The sequence below is a fragment of the Cygnus olor genome, chromosome 20, assembly GCF_009769625.2.
Source record: "Cygnus olor isolate bCygOlo1 chromosome 20, bCygOlo1.pri.v2, whole genome shotgun sequence".
In the NCBI taxonomy this organism is placed as follows: Eukaryota; Metazoa; Chordata; class Aves; order Anseriformes; family Anatidae; genus Cygnus; species Cygnus olor.
The window spans coordinates 3,250,927-3,273,047 of record NC_049188.1 but is presented as its reverse complement, the minus strand read 5'-3'; the positions used below and the strand labels follow the sequence as shown (position 1 = coordinate 3,273,047).

At 46.8% G+C, this 22,121-nt stretch overlaps 1 protein-coding gene across 36 annotated transcripts in view; it reads left to right on the top strand.

Annotated features, from left to right (window-relative positions):
• Positions 1–748: 748 nt before the first annotated feature.
• Positions 749–22,121, top strand: part of GTF2I (general transcription factor IIi) — a 71,495-nt gene continuing 50,122 nt past the window's right edge. For 14 of the 36 annotated variants that reach the window (XM_040533060.1, XM_040533058.1, XM_040533046.1 and 11 more), the window contains exons 1-5: positions 825–1,038; positions 8,007–8,112; positions 9,100–9,238; positions 21,243–21,377; positions 21,805–21,988. In XM_040533060.1, the coding sequence (XP_040388994.1) occupies positions 8,014–8,112; positions 9,100–9,238; positions 21,243–21,377; positions 21,805–21,988 (557 nt within the window). In that variant the 5' untranslated portion in view covers positions 825–1,038; positions 8,007–8,013. Of the gene's footprint in view, positions 1,039–3,970; positions 4,099–6,655; positions 7,055–8,006; positions 8,113–9,099; positions 9,239–21,242; positions 21,378–21,804; positions 21,989–22,121 lie in introns of those variants that run through there. The other 22 variants (XM_040533036.1, XM_040533033.1, XM_040533038.1 and 19 more) reach the window with 8 other exon arrangements.

Genomic DNA, 22,121 nt, shown 5'->3' with positions numbered 1-22,121 from the left:
CCCTCAGAAAATAGTTGTGGCAGTTTAGGAAGTTATTCCTGCCCTCCTGATTACAGTCCTTCGCCAGAGATTATGCCCTTCCCTGCACAAGAGCTGAAAAAGGAACCACCCCAGTGCCGCAGGGCAAAATCTTCTGGTTTAGGTTCAGGTGGTGATGAAAGCGGTGGTTTGCCTGTGGGTTGTGATTTTTTTTTATTGTTGTCAGGCCGCTGCACATGCTTCTGTCCGCTTCCCCACACCATAAATTGTTAGAGCGTTGGCAAGGAACCGCTGAGAGCCACGACGCCTCCAGCCACTGCGTGCTGTGGGTCGGCACTGGCGGACTTGCTGCGTGCAGCCTGAAGCCATAACGGGCTGGTGAGATCCCAAAATCTGAGTGTTTGGGGCTGCTCGTGACCAACCACAACAAAAAGTGTTAGCATTTCCAAAGTGCTGCTAGCTTTATATACACAACAGCCGTACTTATTAGAAGAAAGTAACAAAAACGTCAGCATTTAGGAGAATTTGAGGTAAAAGCTGACAGCGGGGCTGAGGCACGACGGGGACAGCCTGAGGGGCCGCGCCGGGCCCCGCCGTCAGCACCAGCACCCCCCCGCCATCTTCCCCCCAGACCCCTCCGCGCTGCCCGCTCGAGCGGCCGGCGCCGCGCTCCCCCTGGGGGCGCTGGGGTCGGGCCGGCCCTCCCCGCGCGGGGCACGCCGGGAGCTGTAGTCCTCCGCCGTGCCCACCGCCCTGCGTGGTGACGGGCGGCACGTACGAAGAAGAACTACAACTCTCAGCGGCCCCCGCGCGGCTTGCGCATGCGCAGCGTGGGCAAGTCGAACAAAAAAACCTGCCCCCCCCATCTCCGCTCCCCTCCCCCGGAGCGGCGCTGGGCTCAGCCCGACACCGTGAGGGGGACGCGCGGGGCCGGGCCCTGCCAGCGCCTCGCCGCCGCCTCCCGGGACGACAGCCCGCTGGCCTCGGCCTCCTCGCTTCCAGCCGGCGGGGCCGGGACCGGGACCGGCAGCAGGAGCGGGCTGCCCGAGCCCGGCAGCGGTGAGGGGACCGCGAGCGAGGGGGCGGTGAGGGGCTCGGGGCGGTGTGGGGGGGTGTGAGGGGCCGTGGTGCCGCGGCTCCCTGCGGGGAGAGGCCGCCCCCTGCCTGCGGGGGCACCGGGCGCTGCTGGGGAGGGGCCGCGGCCTCCCCGTCCTCCTCCTCCTCCTCCTCCTCCTCCCCCCCCTCAGCGCCCCCCTCAGCGCCGCTCGCGGGGGCGGAGCTCCGCGCCCGCCCCCCCCCCCTCCCCGAGGACCCATTGGCTGGCGGGGGGGCGCGCACGTGCCGGGGCTGCGCGAGGGGAGGTGGTGATTGGGTGAGGGCGGGGGGTACGCAAATGAAGGGCGGGGGCGGGGCTATGCAAATGAGATGTGACATGCAAATGAGGCGGGGCGGGGGGGGCTCCTGGTGGTAGGGCTGGGGGGAAATGGCCGCAGGTTGTGTTGGGGAGGTTCAGGGGGAATGGCCTCAGGTTGCGCCAGGGGAGGCTCAGGTTGGAAATGAGGAGACGTTTCCGCTCAGAAAGAGCGGTCAGGCGTTGGGACGGGTTGCCCGGGGAGGTGGTGGAGTCACCGTCCCTGGGGGTGTTCAAGGGAAGGTTGGACGTGGTGCTTGGGGACGTGGTTTGGTGGGTGACAGTGGTGTATGGGGGTGGTTGGACCAGAGGATCTTGGATCCAGCCTTAATGATTCTAGGATCCTTTCTAATCACCTGCCTGTGCTGCTGCCCATGTGTATAAACCTTGGGGTCAATACCTTGCCATAAGGAGCAGCTTTAGGCTGTTCTAACACACCTGTTTGTGCTCATCCGCACTTAACTCTGCCACCAAAATAAAATACGTGCATAGAACACTTAATAAAAAACATCAGTGATTCTATTAAGTAAATTAGATGGCATAGGAGTTTGTCCCCTGCACATCCCAGTAACAGGCTGCCAGTTGTTCTCTGACTTGCCAGGACACGAGCGGCTCTGCAGGGGTCTGGCCAAACCACCCACCGCTCTGGGAGGGCTGCACGTGCATCATCTCCTGGCAGAAAGCTGCTGGCGTTCCCGAGCTCTTCCTTGTGGCACTGACCTTTATTCCTGGCCTCAGATCCTGTCAGCAAGGCGAGGAGAGATTTCCAACAGCATTGACACACGTGCTTTGTTTAGGGGAAGGGCAAATGTCATCAGTCCCATGGAAATCGGCGTTCAGTTAAATACAGTAACAGGAATGAGGGGGAGACACAGGGGGAACTGATGGCCAGGCGGAGGGGACTGGTTGTTGCCGTGTGATGGTGAGCTTCATGTGCTGCTGTCAGCTAATTCCAGTTCCTTACAAGGTGTTAAAGCCCAGCTGGGTGTGTTGTGTTGGTTAACTCTTTGTGGGAGTCCCAAGAGTTAAAGGGGTTTTTGGTTTGCCCTGAAATTATTTTGGGGCTTTTGCTTACAGTGCAACACAGAAATCCCAAGGGCCAGCCTGCTGTAGTGAGCACACCCGCTTCTCGCTCTAGAAAACATGCCAGCACCACCTTTGTTATAACGCCATTGGAGTTCAGACTAATTAACTTCCCAGATGTTACGTGGTGTTAGTGTTGGTGGACACGGGGAGCTAAAGCAGTAGTTATTTAGCATCATCATCATGTTTCCTAAATACAGTAAAATGGGTAAAGACAGGAATTATCAGACGGTCAGGCCTGCTGTGATTAATATTTCATGTTGTTTACATGGCTTAGCTGTAATTCACGAGCGCCTGCGTGCTGCTGTAGGACATCGCATACCTAAAGACAAAATAACTGTTCCCTGGGCCTGGCTTTAATACGGAAATGAGCCTGATGTTTGTGGTTTCCTAACACCTCCAAACCCAGTAATGTGCCTGCCTGTGAGCAGTGGGGTTAGGTGCTGCTTCTTCATTTCGTCTGAAACTTCACGGTTACATGTTGGTCTATAGCAGAATCTCCAGAAGTGGTGAAAATCAAGGTTAAGTATCTTTTTTCAGGCTTGTGAATGAGAGGGATCAGAGGTGCAGTTAAAGTACGCGGTGTTGGAGTTGGTTCATTTTTCAATGGCTCTCGAGTAGCGGAGGCAGCAGGCCTCCTGGGCTGGTAAAACGCCATCACGCGTGGCTGGGTGTCATCAAAGTACCCGGAAAAGTGGAAATTAATTCCTGGTGGTTTTGGTGGGGGGGTTGGAGCTGTGTAACGAAGCACGTCTCCATCCCAGCCCCAGCAAAACACTGCTGGCACTTGGAGAGCTGGCTGCGCTCAGCACCCGGTGTTTCCCCTGGGGAACTGTTCGGGGCTCTAATGTTACTCTGCCCTTCTGCTGCCTCAGAGGAGGGGAAACAAAAACTTAAATCCCTGAAGGCCCCAGCAGGGATTTGGGGCAGCGTGTGGGTTTCCAGCAAGCTGATATTTCCGAGCGGCGTGACTCTGAGCAGCGCCGTTACCTGCAGCAGGATGCGGTGCTGCCAGCAGTGCTGTGGGGCTGGCTTGGGGTGAGCCCGGATGCAAAGCTCTCGGCGCTGCGTCCCAGCGGTCCTGCTGCCGTGGGTTAAATCCCCGTGGGGGAGGCGGATTGAGATGGCGACAGCGAGTGTCCTGGCTGCTGTGTTCAGTGGGTCGGCGTTGCTGAGCTCCGAATGGTGTCGTGCGCGAACAGTGATCGCAGGTTTACCAAGAAGCCCACTCCTTGGGCAGAACTGGCCGGTGCTGGGGCTGTGTCTGTGCTCCAGGACAGGCAGCAGCGTGGCAGAGGGGTAAGCGCACTTAATTTTAGTGAGCAAAAGGAGTGTAAGAAGGGTGATTGTAACCACCACGTGCAGGCTCTTCCTGTAGCAGCTGCTCCAGATAAGAGGCTGGGGGGAAAAGCAACAGGGAGCGGAGCCTCTCTGGCACGTTAAGGCTGCTAGGCTCTGCTTGAGAGTGATGTATTTATTTTATTTATTTATTTTTAGGGCAGTTAATAGCCTGGGCTCAATGTTAGCTAAGAGCTGACGGTGTGTATTTACCTGGTGCTGCTCTTTACCTGCTGCCCCAGGGCTGTGCCTCCAAGGGAGCCAACCTCTGTCTGGAGAGGCCAGTGGTAAGCCCGAGCAGGTGCACCCTGCTGGGTGTGGGGTGCCCACATCCTTCCCTCCTGCTCCTGCTGGATTATGGCTGGTGGAAATAGTTCCTTCCAAAAACCAGTGGTGTACCTGAAGGGCGAGGTGTCGCGCAGGCTGGCTGTTCTTCTGTTGTTTGTTGTTTCCAGTCCGCATGAGGAGCGGTCTAGTGGCTGCAATTAACCCAAACCTCTTGCTTATAGAGTATCTCTATAATTTTAAGATGATTAATGACATAAGAAAGAGAGGTCATCGTAACTGGTTGGCGTAGGTCAGAGAACCTTCTCACCCATGGGTGCTGCAGCGAGGGTGGATGTCACCTGGGAAGCTGCATGCAAAGGGGAGGCAGCAGCTTACATCCTGGTGGTTTCTTTGCTAGGTTATCTCAGAAACATCAGGCTTAACTTCTTCTGAAACAGGATCACTGAACCATATTGTAGGGAAAAATATCAGATTGGTTTTTTTTTTTTTTTGGGCCAAGTTCTGTTTAACAAGATTCATTTGCGCTTAACAGCTCGTGAGCGTTAATCTGTGCAGTTACGAGACGGAGCCTCCTGCCCTTCCTCTGCAGGCGGGTGTTCGGGCAGGTCAGCGTGCTGCGCTGACTCCTCGGCCCAGAAGGCAGAGAAGCCAGGGGATAGATATCAGTGAGAGCCAAGCAGCAGCCTGGCTTCCAGTTAGATTTGTAATGTATGCTTTGTGTTCCTTCTCGTTCTAGCTTTGGAATGAAATGCGTGCTCTTGTACTAGAAATAATTCTTTCAATATCGAGCAGCCCGCGGTGAGGCAGCAGAAGCCGGGCTGCTTTCCCCAAGGGAGCCCCGGGTCTTCGGCAGCCATGCATAAGGATGCGTTCAGCAGGCTCGTGCCCAGCTGTGTTTTGGGGTTCGGTGCCTCCCCGTCGGGGCAGTGGGGTTTGTTTCAGTGCTCCTGCTGGGGTACGGGAGGGGGGAGGCTGCTTGGCTTCCACGGCTGCTTTTCCAGAGAGCAGCAGACAACACACAGATGGATTGCTTTGGGAATATCCGTGTGCATTACGTCTGGTGAAAAGTAAAAATGCTTCTGAAAAACATATTTTGGGCTCATATTTCCATTATTCTCCGTGTATATTCTTTATATCCTTAAATAATAATTTTTCTTCATAAAGCTCAACTTTTTGTTTTTTGTGTGCTGTGTGTTTGGCAAGCAACTAGTAGAGAGAGTATCCGTTACTGGTGGCTTTAACAAGATTGGCACGTGTGCCTCTGTGTGAGCACAGGGAAGATGGAAATCGGCTTGTGGTTTTGCTCTTTCTTGCCCTGAGTATTCCTAATTTTTGGCTCTCAAAAGTAGAAGCCAGCAGGAAGCACGTGGAGCGGGATGCGTGTTGGTTTGATTTGGCTTCCTGAAAGCTACTGGGTTTAGTCTGTCTTTTTCGTGGTGAAATGAAAACATGGGTTTATTTGCTCTGTGTCACGGTGACCCTCTCATTGGGCAGGAATGGCTAAATGCTACATCCTTGGTACTCTACCAGTGTGTTTTGTAATGATTTGCTCGTTTTTACAGGCCTTGATTTGGACAGGGGTTCATCTTGGCACCGTAAAGCCAAAGGATTTAGGGGCAATTATACCAATATTAAAAAAAAAATCTTCCAGAGCAGCTAGTAATACGTGATTAATAGGTGCATTACATAGGAGTGCTCAGGCAGCCAGCTTCTGGCTGCTCAAATGGTGTTTAAATTGGCCTTTTTGTGTCGTACACGTGTAACACCTCGCTCAGTACCAACCCCAAAGCGTTTGCATGGGGTGCCACGAGCTGTGAGGATCCAAGCTTGGAAACGCAGCCAGGTTTGTTCGGGGTGCTGAACCACAGCCCGCTCCGTGTAACCGCAATAATCGGCGTCCCCTTGTGCGGCTGCGGCCCGGGAGTGATCCCGGGAACTTCTTTGGCCTCTCGTCTGGAGCGGTGCCTGTGCACAGCGGGAAGGAGCTTGTCCTTGGTTGTGCCCAGCCTGAGTTCTCCCATGCAGGAGGGGCTAGGTGCGTGTGTGCGTGCCCCTGCTGGCTTAGGGGCTGTTAAAGGGACCAGAACAACCGCATCAGGCCGCGAGTTGGCATGGGAGAAGGGCAAGGCAGACTTGTGTTCTGCTTCATCTTTTATATTGGATTGTTGCTATATCGTCAAAAATCTACCATGGTGTACAAAATCCTATTAACATGCTAACCCCAAAGAGTTCTGAAGATGAGCTTGGGAACTCTGTTGGGTCCCAAACTCCGTGAAGACAGATTTTGATGTCACATCAGTCTCCCTTTCAGCTCTGACAGTCCCTAGGCCATCCCTCAGCGGCTCCCCCTCCTCTGGCGGGCGGTAATCCCGTCTGCCTCCACATCCCCAGCCCCGCTGGCCTGCCCACAGCTCCTGGCAGCTTTCCCTGGTCATCGGGGTGATCAGCGTTGGTCTTCCTTTGCGTTCGGTCCCCAAGTTCAGCTCTTTTGCCTCAGGCAGGACCTGTTGTCAGCTCCGGGCTGTGAGAGGTGCCAGCATTTCTCTTTCCTTGCAGACGTCCTCAGACAGCTGCAGGTTACCTGGCTGCAGTTCATCCCCAGCTGTGAAGCCGTTTAAACCTCGCTGGCCGGTCTGGAGAGTCAGAGGGCTGCTGGATGTCTGCTGGGATCACAGAATCATTTAGGTTGGAAGAGACCTCCAAGATCACCTAGTCCAACCTGTTATCTTGTGCCGTTGGTGCTGCAGGGTCCCCCACCCCCTAATTTCTGTTCTGAAGCGCTCTGAGTCCTCTCAAAGGAACAGCTCGATGCCATTTTTCCAATGTGTACACGTATTATCACCTGCAGTGGTTGTTATTCGTGCTGCCCTGACATGCCTGCACACTTCACAGCATGCACATCACCTTGGAGAACCCGAGCTGTGCTGCGAGCCCAGGTTCTGCAGGAGCAGCAAGGTGCTGTCAGCCTCTTGTGAAATGTCTCGTTTATCTCACTTTGACTTCTAGGTGATTTTCTCAAGGTGCATGGAGCTGAGCAGAGCTCCACGCTGCGACTTCTCTCCTCCTGCAGGCATGTCAGCTTATTGCATTAGGTACATGTAAACATCGGTTGCACCATTCCAACAGCAAAACGTGCTCTTAGCAGCTGTCAAAACTTCCTTCTCAATATGTTCATTGCTGTCTATAGACAGTTCTGCCAGCAAAAGCATAAACGAGTCCTGATTATTACTCAACTAAGTTGAAAGTCCTGACTGCTGTACATAAAATAGGTTTAAATCTTTTTTGTCACTCCTGAAATTTGGTTTTTAATTTTAGCACTTTAATTGGGACTTCTTAGCTATGACATTAATCCTGCAACTGATGAATACACAAATAAAATGTCCTGTTCTGGTTGCTAATACTGTAGTTTGAGGCCGTGATTTTGGGGCAGGGGGTTGTTTTGAGTGAGACAGTGATGAACTTGTACTGAAAATTACAGGGGAGTTGTTCTAATACCTGTGCCACAACTGTTTTTTTGTCGTTCCTTTTATCACACCGTTAATTCCAATGTTTTTCGTCTCTGGCTATTTGACTGAATTTACACTGATTTTTCTTTCTAAGCACGTCTGTAACTCTCGCAGTCCAATCAGTTAATATGTGTCTTTCTAGGCACAAAAGGTGTTTGGTCTAGGCATGGCACAGCATTTTAACTTTCAGATGTTTAGCTTCCACTTTGGATGAAACAGCAGAAAGTATAAAAGAACAGAAGAGCGAACACTTGATCCTGTTACTTTACCTGCATATTTGCTCATGGGGGTGGTTCTGGGTTTTCGAATATATAAATATATTTCTTCTCTTGCATGAGGGAGGGCTTAGATTTCTTGCACAGCTCTGTGTATCTGAACAGGTTTTATGTTTGATTTTATAGGAGGAGAATGGCCCAAGCTACAGCCCCAGCAGTGTCCATCCACGATGAGGACTCCTCTGAAAGCAGGATGGTGGTTACGTTCCTCATGTCGGCACTTGAGTCAATGGTTAGTAGGCGGGCTGAGCAGCTGTGTCACAGCTCTGTCTAGGCACGTGCAAGATTACAGCAATATCTTGCCTCCCCCCAGGGAGCTGGAGTGTAATGTTATATCTGTTCCTTAGCGTGTGCTATCCAGCTTCCTGTGGCTCTGCTTGCTTGTGGAAGCTCATGCTAGCAGTCGTCTTGTTTTTTGTTGCGTGGTGTTTCTTGTTTCTTCTTAGCAATAAAACTTTGAATGGGATCTGTATAAGAGAATTGGTTTCAAACCCCCTTTTCCCAAGGGGTATAATCAGCTCCTAAAGGTTTTGCCGCTTCATCTCATGCAGCAACTACCGTGTCTTTCTAGGTTATAGCAAACTCTGAGTTCCTAGGAAAAGCTGACTTTTTATGATCACTTCTTGATGATTACCCTAACTTTCTCAGGATCTTGCTGTCTCCTTGCACTGTAAGTTTCCTGACTTCCTTGCCAGCGGTTTCTCCCAGCAGCACACACCTACACGTGTGCAGGGAGGGTGTGATCTTTCCCTTGCTCTGGAGGAATCCACCTGAGCCAGAGCACCGCCGGCAGGACAAAGACTGTGGGCAGCCTTCCTGCTTGCAACTAAAACAGCACAACTTGCGTTAAGTGTGCTGTGAAAGAACGAGACTCCTGTACACTCTGCTGAAAGCTGGAGTTGGTATAAGACAATATGATTGTTTAGTGGTGAAGTAATAATTTCCAAGAGAGACTAAATCATTTTAATTAGAAACAGTGCAATCTCTGGGTCTAGATGAAGCTAATTTCGCTAATGTATCTACAGTGCTTTTCAGATTCCTTGTGGAAAGTACTCCAAACGTATAAATTATCCTTTGCTGATGGTTGATGTGATGTTACTTGCAGCATCTTTTGAGATGTGAATGCTGGCAGCAGAAGTAATAACTGTTTTAAATGATTCCGCATATGTTCTATTGACTATACTTTATTATTATAAACATTTTTTTTTTCTTTTTACAGTGCAAAGAACTTGCCAAGTCCAAGGCAGAAGTGGCCTGTATTGCTGTATATGAAACAGACGTGTTTGTAGTTGGAACTGAGAGAGGAAGAGCCTTTGTCAACTCTAGGAAAGATTTTCAGAAGGATTTTGTTAAATACTGTAAGTTTCAACATTGTATCTTTGCATTTCACAAGCTGCTTAATGTTTATTGCATGATACTAATATCTTCTGAGAGCAAAGTTCTGTATGTCATGGCTGCATCTTATAACTGCTGGCTGGGGCGAAACCAGATCCTAAAAAGTCATCAGTGACAGTGGTCTTCAGTGCTATTTCAGCTGTGACTGACTTTTTTTTTTTTTTAGAAGTATGACAAACTAGCAAACAATAGGAAGTGCTATCCAGCCTTACAACATTTTCTGTATTTTGTAGTTCGTGCTAGTTTTCCTTTGTATCCCCCTCCACTAGGTGTGTTTTCCCCTCTCATGAAGTTTAGTCAGGGCACAGAAAAGGTCAGGGACTGTTTCAGTCTACTTGGATGATCCCTGTTCTTCAGATCACTTTGTTTCTCTAAAGCAGATGTGAATTTTTGACAAAAAATTTACATACCTTTCTTGTATCACTATAAATCACTATACTATAGATGCATAAAATTACGTCTGCATTACTTTTGTTCTTTACATCTGTGGGAGGGTGTTTTTTGGTTAATTTCATTTTTATAGTGAAATGGTGGAACTTTTGTTTATAAAACATGTTCCATTGTGTACAGGGCAATATTTTGAGTTCACTAGTTCACTTTGAAAGATTCAGTGACTCTTTGGGGATTGTTTGTGCTCGTTTAGCAAAGGGTTGTTGATGGGCACTGCTTAATCAATAACACAGTACCTTTATCTGCCTAAGGGAAGGGAGACAATGCAGGTCGAGAGGAGGATATGAAAGAAGAATCAGTCTGTGAGGGAATTTAGAAACAACAGCTGTAAAATGTTCTGGCTTGACTAATTAAATACTGCTTGCAAAGCAACTATCTTTAATCTGTAACAGAAACATTTACTCCTAAAAATGCTTTTGCTGCTAGCTAAAACACTCCTGAAGGGTTTGTCTGAAGAATTCATTTGTTTTTGCTGGAGCGCTGGATTTGCAGCGGTCACACGCACTTGGACAGTGACTTTCTGTGGGCATAAGTATATTTACTCTAAGGAAAGTTGCTGTAATGTTGGACTGTAATAAAGATATGAACTGATATGAAGATGCAGAATTAGGACCTCAGTGAGGAATCAAAGATAAGATAAATCCATTCCTTTTTGTTTGCCATTTTTGCAGGGTTAGCAGTCTCATACTGGTATTTATGAAAACTTTTAGCTGAGTAACGGAGGGAAGTTCAGTTTTTTCACCTGTTTTTTTGTTTTCAAAGGGTTTCCCTGAGATTTCAGATACTTTGTTTTATCGCCAGTACAGCGGTATCGTAGGCCCTGCAGTGCTGGGGACTCGGCATGCTGTGCACATCTGGTAGAGGAGTAACTGGGTTCTGATGCTCGATCTCTCTGGCTAGATCTGTATTTCTGGTTCTGTACCATGAGGAGCACTGCCTGCTCATCCGTGCTCGTGTGGCTGTACTAGCTGTGGTTTCTATAGAGGTGCATGTGTTTATTTAAATCTTACGTAAGTTTGATAATCCTGATCCTTCGCTTTATTCCAGTTACAAGATATTCGTACTTGTGCAGCGTGTTTATACTGTCAGGTAGTCAAGATTAAACAATATCCACTTTGAAAACAGGGTGTTCGTTATGCTTCCCCCCAAACATTATGGGGTAGATCTGTGTGAATAAAGCCAACCAAACCTCGGTCATTGCGTTTGTGGTTTTAAGTGCAAGTCCCCCATAGTTTCTGGGGATCTTAGTGAGGGAGATATTCTCCTGTTGACAAAAGTGTTGATAATTCCAGAAAACCTGACTTCAAAACACCAGTTTTTAGGAATAGTAGCATTACATATTCCTGGTGATGCTGATTCCATCACCCCCTTTCACAACTTCAAAGACCTCATGAAGTTTATAGTATAGGATTGGTTGGTCTAAGACATAAAACTGTGGAGGCAACAGTTCTACAGTGTGAGTTTCCCCTCACACCTTTGTTTCTTCAGTTAAATATGAAATTTAGCAATAGATGATGATGGTTTCAATTTTATTGTTTTTTTCAGAAAAATCCAGGAAGGCTGTGGTTCTGTGTTCTTTTAATAAGCTATAGTGATGCCCTTGTTCTTTTGTGATTAATACAAAGGCTTCCAAGAGGTTTTTTAGGTTGCTGTTAAAGTTAAACCTGTATAATTTCAGCTGTGATGTCATTCTCAATATTGACAGCAACACATGTTCCAAGGACTTGGTATCGAATTGTCTGGATCTTTCTTCTTAAGTATGGAAGCAAATGTAGTTACTAAGCTATGTCTGACTTCTCTTCGGTGACAAGCCACTGTGTGCATCTCAGAACTGCTTCATTTCCACTTTTCCCATAGTTCCTTTGTGTAGTTCATGTAAATACGAAGAGTTTTAGAATTTGGAAGGATGAGGCTTCAAACCTGCTGCGTACTTTTTGGTAATGAGTATAACTTAGTGGGCCAAACTGAGAGACGTATGAGGGTTGTGAAGGAAGCAGCATCAGTATTCTCTAGCAGTCTGGGACTGGCTAAAAACCAGTGGTTCATTGAGCAGCAGAGCTGGAGTTTGGTTTCCTGTGGCTGTCATTCACAAAGACTTTCATCCACATGGATTCCCTAATGCTTAGTGGCAGGGGAAGGAGGAAACCCCATGCATACCTCATGTACCTTGTTACCTTAAGAACATGTGTTAGAAACAGACTATAGCAGTGCTTCCTTTAATATTAGTATATGTCGTGTACTAAATGTTGAAGAACCAGACAAGAGGCATTAGTTATTTAAGATGGGGTCAGATAGTACTCTTCCAAACTGTGCTTAACTAAGATGGCTGTAAACCCTGTGTTTCAGTGAAATCAGATGTTTCAGTTGTGCCTCCTACTGTAGAACTGTATGTGCTTGTATGTGTAACATGTAACATGGGTAACCTGCGGTGTCAGTTATTCTAAGCCAATGTAAGTTTGTTGTGCATAAAAAGGAGATATTCTTGGAGTGCCTGCTCGTACAGAATCTGGACAAGCATGGTACTTATGCACTGTAAGCACCCAAGCTCATACACCTCTTGCCCTAGCAGTACCTCTTTGTTCTAGTTGCTGTTTCCTGCTGAAGTGTATTGCACGGCCTATGGCAAGATGAAATGCCTGATTGCTTGGAGCTCTGGGTTATCAGCCATCCTGAACAGAAGCCTGGGGTGCCTCAGGAGTGCTGCTCCCTTCCTGTGTTCATCTTTGTCATCTTGGCAATTTCCCTTGAGGCTTGGTCAAGGTTTGGCACCGGCTCTGTGGAATTCATTCTCATTCAAATGGAGCTGGTGGGGGGTTAAAAAACAAAAGGAGGGGAGAGCAGAAGAGGCCTCAGCTCATCCCTGGGTTGTGTTCGCCTGTCAGAGCGGACTTTGAGAAGAGCTTGTTGACTCAAACACCCTTTTGGTCATCTGCTCTGCACTTGGAAAGAAACAACAAAGCGCTGTGTGATCCATCCCACCTGCCAAGGAGCTGGTTGTTCTCCAGGAGTCCCAGCGGCCTCTGCTAGCATACCACTGGTACCGGCCGTTGCCCTGTTGGTACGTAGGGTGCATGGAAGCATAGCCCTGCTAGGTCTGCAGCTTTCTGTCAGCTGTCCCCATCATGCTGCTTTTCCCCCTTTGGTGCTAGGGCTTTGGCTCTCTTTTGGCTCACTTGCCTGTGGTGGGGCCGTCTCGCACCTGTGGATTGCTCATCCTGAATGAGAAGTCCTTTACTCTTAGGAGCCTTGGTTTTTCTTCCCGGTGACCCCACGATTCCGTGCTGATCTTAACGCATCTGGTGTGGGCCAGAGTCCTGCTTTGGGTCCTGCTGGAGGCTTTGGCCTAGCCACTCTCCTTACCTGTACCTCCATGTCCATCTAGCCACAGGTTGCAAGAGCTCCTTGTAGCTTCAAGAACGATCAGAATCTGAATGATTTTAGTGGGCACAGCTGTTTCTCCTGCTTGTGATGAATGAATGCCCCACGATGCTCCAAAGACCTTACAAGAAAGATTGCTCAGCTTTTGCTCACCACTATCTGTGGTATGTGGATTACTGTTCCCTCTTGGATATCCATCATCTTCTCTAGGCAAGTAAAATGACTTGTTCCATAAGTTAGGCTATTGTGGACCTACATGAAGATCTGTGGCACCCGTCTCATAGAATCTGCAGTCTCTGAGTGAATAGAACGCATCAGGTTTTCCAGGGAATTGTTTTCTGACATTGTGCTCTCTTGCTGCTTTGACTTTATAACTAATTTAAAACATCAGCAGTTTAAAGTGTGTGTGTGGGGGGGGGGAAGTAAACTAACAGAACCATGGAAAGCTAGATCTTAATGTTTTTTTGTTTTGTTTTTTTAAATAAAACTGGCAAGTTTCCAACTGGATTGTCAACTGTTGGACTTAAGGGGCCTGCTGTGATTTCCATCTGAGTAACTGAAATTAGCATACCTGGGCTATGTAGTAACTTGCCCCTATAGTCCAAGGAGAATTAAGCACACCTGGCTGAAGTTACACCATGTTGGGGTTCTTGTAGTAGAAGCTGCTGGCTTCCTATCCTGTAGCTGCAGTTACGGGCATGCAGGGACTGCCGTAATTTGAGGGTTTGGCTTCTACAGAAGCTGCTGTTCCCTGTGCAGGATCTCCCCTCTACAGAGAATGAGCTTTTTATCTTTGTCTAAGAAGGCGGCTAATGCATGAAAATGCTGTAGAGCAATCTTTCGATCTTCAAGGATGGCTGTGCAAAGCTGGACTGCGAGTAGTCGGTTTGTACATCACGCCTACACCGGAGAGCATTGGTCTATGTCATCCCTAGCTGTTCATCCCCACAGGCTGGAGATTCCTGTGCAGCATTAAAGCAAACCTGTTACCGCCCTGACCTTGTGTTCCAGGCAGTGTCATCCTAGCTCTGCCCAGGAGGTACAGCTCACTTCTGTCTCTGCATTCTGTGTTCCCTTTAAGTTCGCTAGGCTGGGTGCTGTCTGTACTGGACACCAGAGAGTAAAAGTATTGCGACTCTTATCTCAGTTCTTCCTCCCCTCTTTACTTGCTTTCCCGATCTGTTTGTAGGGCTTCTTCTCTAGAAATTCTACTCTTGCTGTTTGTTCTGAGTGACAGACATAGTTTGCCCCTATATTCAGTGTTCAGATTAAATCACCCAGGACAAAGTTACTCAGGTGCTCCAGGAGGCTGCCATGTGTCCCTAGCTGTGATACCCGCAGCAGAGTGGCAGTGCTCAGTGAGCAGAGCGCGCTTCACCAGGGCTTGGGCCAGTGTCTTGCTATCACGGATGCAGTGCCAAGATCCTGGACAGCCGGAAGGTGATCTTAATGCTCCAGATACGCTTTTGTCACAAATGGTGGCACGGCTCCCTTCAAGAGACCTCAGCAGCAGTGAGTAGGAGCTCCGTAGCTGCTCTCTGTGCGAGGACTTTCCTACAGAGGATTCTGTGGCACTGGCTGAAGTCGTGTCCCGTGGAAACTGCAGATGGACGGTACAGCCCCGAGTCCCACTGTTTGGGATGCAGCAGCTTCCTTCTGCCATTCGTTTGCCTGTTGTTATTTGTCCTCCACTGTTTCTTAGTGACAAGAGGCACAAGTACTCCAAATTGCCTGGCTACTGTTCTCTTTTCAAGCTATAAGTATTGTGTGAAAGACAATAGTCAATACTTGCAATTGAGGTTTAAAACATGTCAATATTGTTCATTATATCACAGTCATTGCAATTACTTCTAATAATGGCAATAAAAAAAGGCAATGCTAGCAACAGAGCCAGATTTACAAAGCAGTGTAGCTGCTTAAAAAATCTGGAGTAGTGCTTTTGAAAGTTTCCATGCCATCTACCTGTAGGCATCTAAATAGCTCATAAATCAGTATTTTTGTCTTGTTTTTTTTCCTTTGTAGCTGATATTCAAAAAGCATGGCGTAAAAAATCACAACTTCATTTTTTTAACCAAGCACAGCGAAGTGTATGGGATACTGGTATAAATAAAAGCCTCAAACATGCTAAAGCTCCGACTGGCATGCTTTGCTGCTGTCTTTCAGTTTCTAATGAAGAAGCTAGTTACATGCTTGATCCAATCTGTGCATCGATATGTACCTTCAGTGTAAGCAGTGCTGAACAGACTGATGATACTGCAGAGCTGAGGACAGCATGCACAGCGCTTGTATTTAGGAGATGATGGGTGGGAGTCAGGCTACGGCAGCGTGAACATTTATTAACTCAGTAGCTCTGGGTTAATTTTAGCCCTGTGCTTACAGATCTTTAATGAAACCTACCGAGGGTGTCTCTGATCCTGCAGCTTGCTGCTGGGTGTGTGTAACGCTGTCAGGCTGGGCACAGTCCTTCTGTGGGTCTCTATCTGGGTGCTCCAGCAACGATGGAAGCCATGTATGAATACAGCTGACCTGTGTCTTCCGTACCGTTGTGATTACCCCTGGTTATGTTCTGTTAGGATATATATTTCTTGCTTGTTGTGACTGTGTGAATTCAGAAATGGTCTCTGAATGGGACGGTTAGCTTTTCAGCCACGAAGCAAAATGTTTGCAGTACAGACTGGATCCCCTGACGTGTATGCAAAGAGCCTAATACATTTTTTCAGCATTCCTCTAACAGTAGAGATTATTAGTGGCTCTAACTGCTAATGATCATACCTGTTATAAAATCTAAAGGATAATCGTCTGTGTGCCAGGGCAAATAGTGGAAATAGCGTGCTGTAACTGGCTGACATCTTTCTGTGTTGCTCAGAGGCTAATCCCTTGACACTAATGCAGCTAATGTAAAAATACCAGTTCTTTTTTGATGGTGATGCGCCAGTGGGGGAACTGGTTTCCCACAGTTGTTTTCTTTGGCCCTAAGCTATTCTGTGGTCAGCTGAGACTTCCCTGGCTTTTGCTGCTCCTGAAGCTACAGAATCTTTTGGAAGAGAAAAGAATCATTAAATCTTAGGCTTAAATAGCAAGTGAAAGAAAAGCAGTAAGAGCTGGGCTGAGGATTAATCCTGACAAAACACTTGGGGAGCTACATGCATGCCATCCCTAATCTGTTACCTGCTGTAAATGCAGGTTTTGGGGCTGGGTCTGCTAGGGTTCTTGCCTTTTCTAGTATGCTTCAAAGAAAGCATAGCAGCAGAAAAGGATGTTGGAATAGAATTTTAAGGCTGTACTTATCGGGATGTTTCCTATTACCCCACTAGAGCTGTTTTACACCTCTGTAGCGCTTGACCTCTTTTTTTTTTTTCATGCCAGATTTCTTTTCAGCAATGTGGGAGTGGCCTCTTCAAAACAACCTCTGCTGAATGCTTATTCTGCTCGGATATCTGCTGGAACAGGCAATTCCCAGTCAGTCTTAATGGGAGCTCATTCATTTGCGACTCTCGGTTGTGTCCTTGAGTTTTCCTTCTCCCCCCCCTTTATTTTTCCTCAGCAGCTGACTTGGAATAATTTCCACTTTGCAAATTGCGAGAAGGGAGGAGACTGACAGCTGCTCCTGGCCACGCTGGCTGTAGCCTGTCCCCATTTCCCAGCCCAACCACAATGGTGCTGGTTAATGATACCATATTTACTCCTGCGTGGCTGCCACCTTGGAGCTGAGACCTCACTTCCCTGCTCGTGGAGGGGACCACGTGAGTGCTCCCCTGTCCGTTTCGTGCTCTGTGAGCCAGGTTGCGTCATGCCTTTTTGCATTATGCTTTCTTAGTGGTGTTTTGCTAACCTGGCTGGCTCTGTCTGGAGGTAATTAGGGAACGGTTTCATAATCTTTTTGCTTGAGAGGTGTGGGCATGATAACTGCTCGCTTCCTCTTGTATATTTCCTTTTCCTGCTCTGTGCAGCTCTCTGCTAAGATGCGCTTTTGCTTTGTGCCCAGGGAGGCCTCTATGATTGTAGAACGTTAGCACTGTGGTTTAGTTCTGGGGTGCCTGTCTCCCAAGGAGGTGAACATGATACACGGAGTGTCCTGATTGCTAAAGGTTATGTGGTACGGTCTCCTTTTCATTTTTGATTAAAAAGCATGAAACCTTATGTTCCTCCTAGGAAGGTGAGATGCCTTCCTGCAGGCATCTTGGCTACTTCCAGCACTCCGGGCTTCTGCTTTCCCAGTCTCTTGAGTTTTTACATCATACTCTTTCACCCCTGCCCCTGTTATTTGGGGGAGTTGCAGTTGTAACCACTTTATAAACTAGCAGAACTGCGTTCAATCTTGGAATCCCCAAGAGCTTTTTTAGAGACTTGTTTCAATCACTTTGTTTTGTATTTTCAGATTGTAGCTGTGAGTTAGAGCATCCAACTCTGAAGACTTGATCAGTTTATTCACAATAAATCACGCGCTACCAGATTAGTTTATTTAAAGATAACATTCCCCTAGCACTTACTGCTTGTAACTGCAACTGTTGGGTGACAATAAAACCCAAAGTAATCATCCCCTGTCTTACTGAGAGCTGCTATTTTGCCACTGCTGCCTGCATTTCAGATTACTTAAATGGTTTGGCTCACAGTCCCCTTCTGTCTAACCTTTTTTGAAACACACGTAATGTAATTCTTGAGCTGTCCCATGCTGCACATCTCCTAAACGTTGGTGTGTTCATTAGCTGAACTCTGCGTTAATAATCCAGGTTTTTGTGAAAGGCATGGAACCCGTCCTCATACCTTTTTAGCTTTGCCTTGTGGCCAGCCTTACTGTTTTACTTTTCTCCTTTGTGGTTCTCCTTCTCTTCCTATTTCCCCCCAACTCCCCACGTTGGCAGAAGGGCTTTACCTGAAGAGGATGAGTGCCTGTCCTGGCCAGCTCTGCATTTTCTGATTATCTCCTTTGTAGCCTCCCCACTTCCCTCCATAGTATTAGGGATTACTGTTTTTACTAAGCTTTACATTACTGGCAGTTTCCCTCAATTTAAAAAATAGTTTATGCCTTTTCGCAAATTCTTAAAATAAAAATAACTTGTGTCTAATTATCTTAAATGTTTCAAAAATGTATTTTTGTTTTAAAAGATCGCAGGCAGCCCGGATGCCTTTTCTTTCCCCCACCTTCGGCTGTAGCGGTGCCCTAGCCAGCCCTGAGCTCTGTGCTGGTTTACTGGGTTTGTTCAGCGCTTGGCTGGTCTCCTTTGTATCCTTATTAGAGCTGGGGTGATTGGCAGAAGCCTTTCATGCTTCTTTCTGGCTAGCCAGTTGAAGCTTATGAAGCTAGTAACTACTCTTTTTCTCTAAAACAAAATAATAAAAAAAAAAAAAAAGCTGCTAAAAGTGCAACCACACTTTGGTGGGGACCACCCATCTTGTTGCCTCTAGATGCAAACAAACGAAGTCACTGTAGATAGCTGATCTCTTTCATATTCCCTGGCTCCTAAATTCTGCCTCAGGTGATCTGCTTTTCTTGTGGTTGAAGTGATCCTTTGATAAACATGAAATGATTTTTCTTTAATTGGAGGTTATTGTCCAATTTCCTGAACTGTAGAACTGGCTGGGTTTAAAAAGCTCCCACATGAACTGGGTGGATGAAAGGAAGCAAAATGCTTTTAGCTACGTATACGCGCTTTCCCTTTGCTTGTTTGGAGTTACTTTTGGAGCACAACTTTCTAATAAAATACAATTTTCCTTCAGCACCACCACTAAAATACACGTCCCTGAGTGTCATTACAAGGCAGTGGTTGGCCTTAAGTTGCCTCTCGGGCTGTCTGCACGTGGATGACATTCATCTTCTTACAGCCATTTCCTGGTTTCCCGTACTTGAGGGATTAAAATCCTCCTGCCGTTACAAGATGCCTTAAATACCATAGGGCTGATTGCCCCTTTGCTGGAGAAGTGTTAAGCTCCATCAGCTCCCAGTAGCAAAAAAAAAAAAAAAAAAAAAAAGAGATCTTATCATTTTGAATATTCTGTTTGTTGCTCTGTCACAAAAAAAGGAGGGCTTTTCTTTCAAAGCAGCCTATTCAGCCCTTAAAATAAATAAATATATATATATATTATATATTCTCCTTATGAGGGTGGAGACAGCTGCATGCTGCTTGGGTGCTGTCTTTGCCAGCCCTGTGGCAGGCTGGGCAGGTTGTTCTGTCTAACAAACACCTGGGTAATGCAAGGAGATAAGAGGCACTCAGCCATGTGCAGATGCTTAGTGCAAAATGAGGATTACTGTACTTAGATCAGTGTAGTCCTGCTGAACTTTGCAGAGTAACGTGACTAATCCCACTGTATGCTCCCAGCTGGGAAGAATAAAATTCTTCCACTATATGTCCTTCCCCACTCTTACGGAGCCTTTTACTTTACAAATTTAGCTGGCCCATCCACCTTCCCTTCCAAGTCCTGTTCCAGGCATCCCCTCTCCCAAATCTAGCCCGAAACCTCCTTTGTGCCTTAGTAATTTTGGTAAGAGCTGCAGAGCCTTTTTTAGCTTGTGCAGCCTCTGACCTGCGGAGGTGCCCCTGCCAGCGCTGCCAACTGCCAGGAGGAGGCAAATGGCTAGTGGGTTTCTAAAACTTGCTGTCTTTTGAGACCTGATGAAAGTTTGTCTTTTTTTCTTTTTAATTTTCATGGGAATGTGAGCAGTGTTGTCATTTTTGTTTTGCTTATTATTTTTTGAAGGTGTGAGTACACTTTAAAGAGCTACTGACAACGAAGGCATTTCAGTGGATCAGTCGTTATATGAAAAAAGCCAAAAAGCCATGCTGCCTGGAAACTAAGACCTTTAATCCCTTAGTCCACAGGCAAACCTTATAAACTGTTGTTAATTAAGCCCTTGTGTTATGGGTGAATAATAATATTCTACTCCCGCGTTATTTTTGTTACACTAGGCCCTGTCACATCTCAGAGAAGGCAAAAGTTGGGCCTGAAGTGCTGATCTGCTGCTCAGTGTCCCATGGGGATGGGTTTCCAGGGCACAGGATCTGGCCTGTACAGGAAGGAATCGATTCTTTTTTAAACGAAGAAATGAGTTTTCAAGATGACAAATGCATTTTTACCATGGAAGTGTTGCCAGTTCATTTCACAACCGTTTATGCTCAGTTCAAAGCGCTGTTTGTTTGTCCCTGTTCACGAGATCACTGCGAGCAGTGCTGGTGGTGCAGGTCCCAACGCTTCACGTCCTTGCTCACGGTGAAATCATGATGCAGTTTCAGCGTTGATTGCACCTAGGAACATAGATCTGTGTCTGTTGCATGTGGGGACATAGATCTTCCTCGCTTTCTCTTCCATCACAGAATCTATCTGTTGTTTCCCCCTCTTTTTGCTGGGTGATTCTCGGTAAAACATTGCAGCAATAAGAAGGGGAGGCTGCAGCCTAAAACAGATCGCTTCTGTTTAAGATCAAAGAGTTGTTATTCTCCTGCTCCTTTTGCAATGACTTTCTCAGAAAACGGAACAAGGTTCAGGACTGAAATCTCCTTTTTATCTGTTCCGTTGGTGGCAGCTTGTTTGCAGCTCCTCCCATCCAGCAGTAAGAGATGTGCTTAGATGTCTTGTGGCAGGTGGAAGAGCTGCGCTGCACAGGAGCTCTTGTGTCAAAAGCCAGATCCCTTCTATAAAAGATCCAGTTAAGCACATAACAGCATAAACAAACAGGTTATAACACAGCTGCTGAATGAGACATCAAGCATGGTGCTAGAGAGCTATGAGACTCCACACAGACATTTTAAATATTCCTTGGTGACTGTATCAGTCCTTTTTTTCTTGGCATTTTTGCCTTTTCTTTCTACTGTATTACACTCTCCTGGGATTTGTAATGTTTTCTGCATCTGCATTCCAAAAAAGGCCTACTCAGTTGTGTCTCTAAATCATTCTTATACCGCAGAGGGTGATATTTACAAAGGTTGTAGGGAAAATAAAATCATTTTGGTGTAAGTTTAAATTACCTGTTGCTTGTGTGCACAGGTAAGTGCATTTGCCTCTAAGGTGAAGAAGTTCTTACAGCTTCCCAGCAGGAATCACTCTGAAGTGTCTGTAGTCTAAACCGGAGGGACTTGGTACTGGGTTTTTTTTTAGTAACTTACTATTTTATTTTGTCTCATTTGTATAAATAAACTTTAGGTGTTACAGAAGAGGAGAGAGCTGCAGAGCTGCAGAAAACAAAGACTGTACCACCTGTAAACAGGCTGACAGTGGATATCATGGAACTGGAAGCTCTCAGAAAGTCTGTGGAGGACTTCTTCTGCTTTTGCTATGGTGGGTGCTTTAAAGTCTTCAAAATACCTGTTCTGGATTTCTAAATTTTTATTCCAGTTGGGAAGGAGGTACTGTACAGTCTTAAACTTTCATCTGTACTGCTGTTAAGGTAATAAGCCTCATTTTTACTAGCTGATTCCAAAGCGTACACATACTTTGGGTAGTGGTTTATTTTTTTAATGTTTTGCAGGTTATGATTTTGGATTATTGCACAGTACAGCCCCTTTAGTTTTGTTTTAAGAAAGCCTCTGTACCTTGGTGGGTTCCAGTGAACGTTGGTGTGTGCAGTACTTGGTTTCCTGCAGAGATTTGCATCTGCATCTTGTTTTCTCTCCGGTCCTCTCCAAAGTAGTGGGTTTTATGAGGCACAGGTCCTTTTGCTAACTTGCACCCTTCTGACCTTGTAACAATCTCATTTTATTTTTAGGTAAAGCTTTAGGAAAGTCAACAGTAGTACCTGTGCCATACGAGAAGATTCAGAGAGACCAGTCTGCTGTGGTAGTGCAGGGCCTGCCTGAGGGACTCGCGTTTAAACATCCAGCGAATTATGATGTTTCAACCCTGAAGTGGATTTTGGAAAACAAGTCAGGGATCTCATTTATCATCAAAAGGTTATTTGCTGCCTCCTCTTTTCAGTGTGTCCATTAAGTTATTGTACTTAAATTTGCGTTCATTTTTTAATTAAATACATTGCAGCCTGTTTTGCTTAAGCAGAAGTGTTGCCTTTTTAATTTTATACTCTGC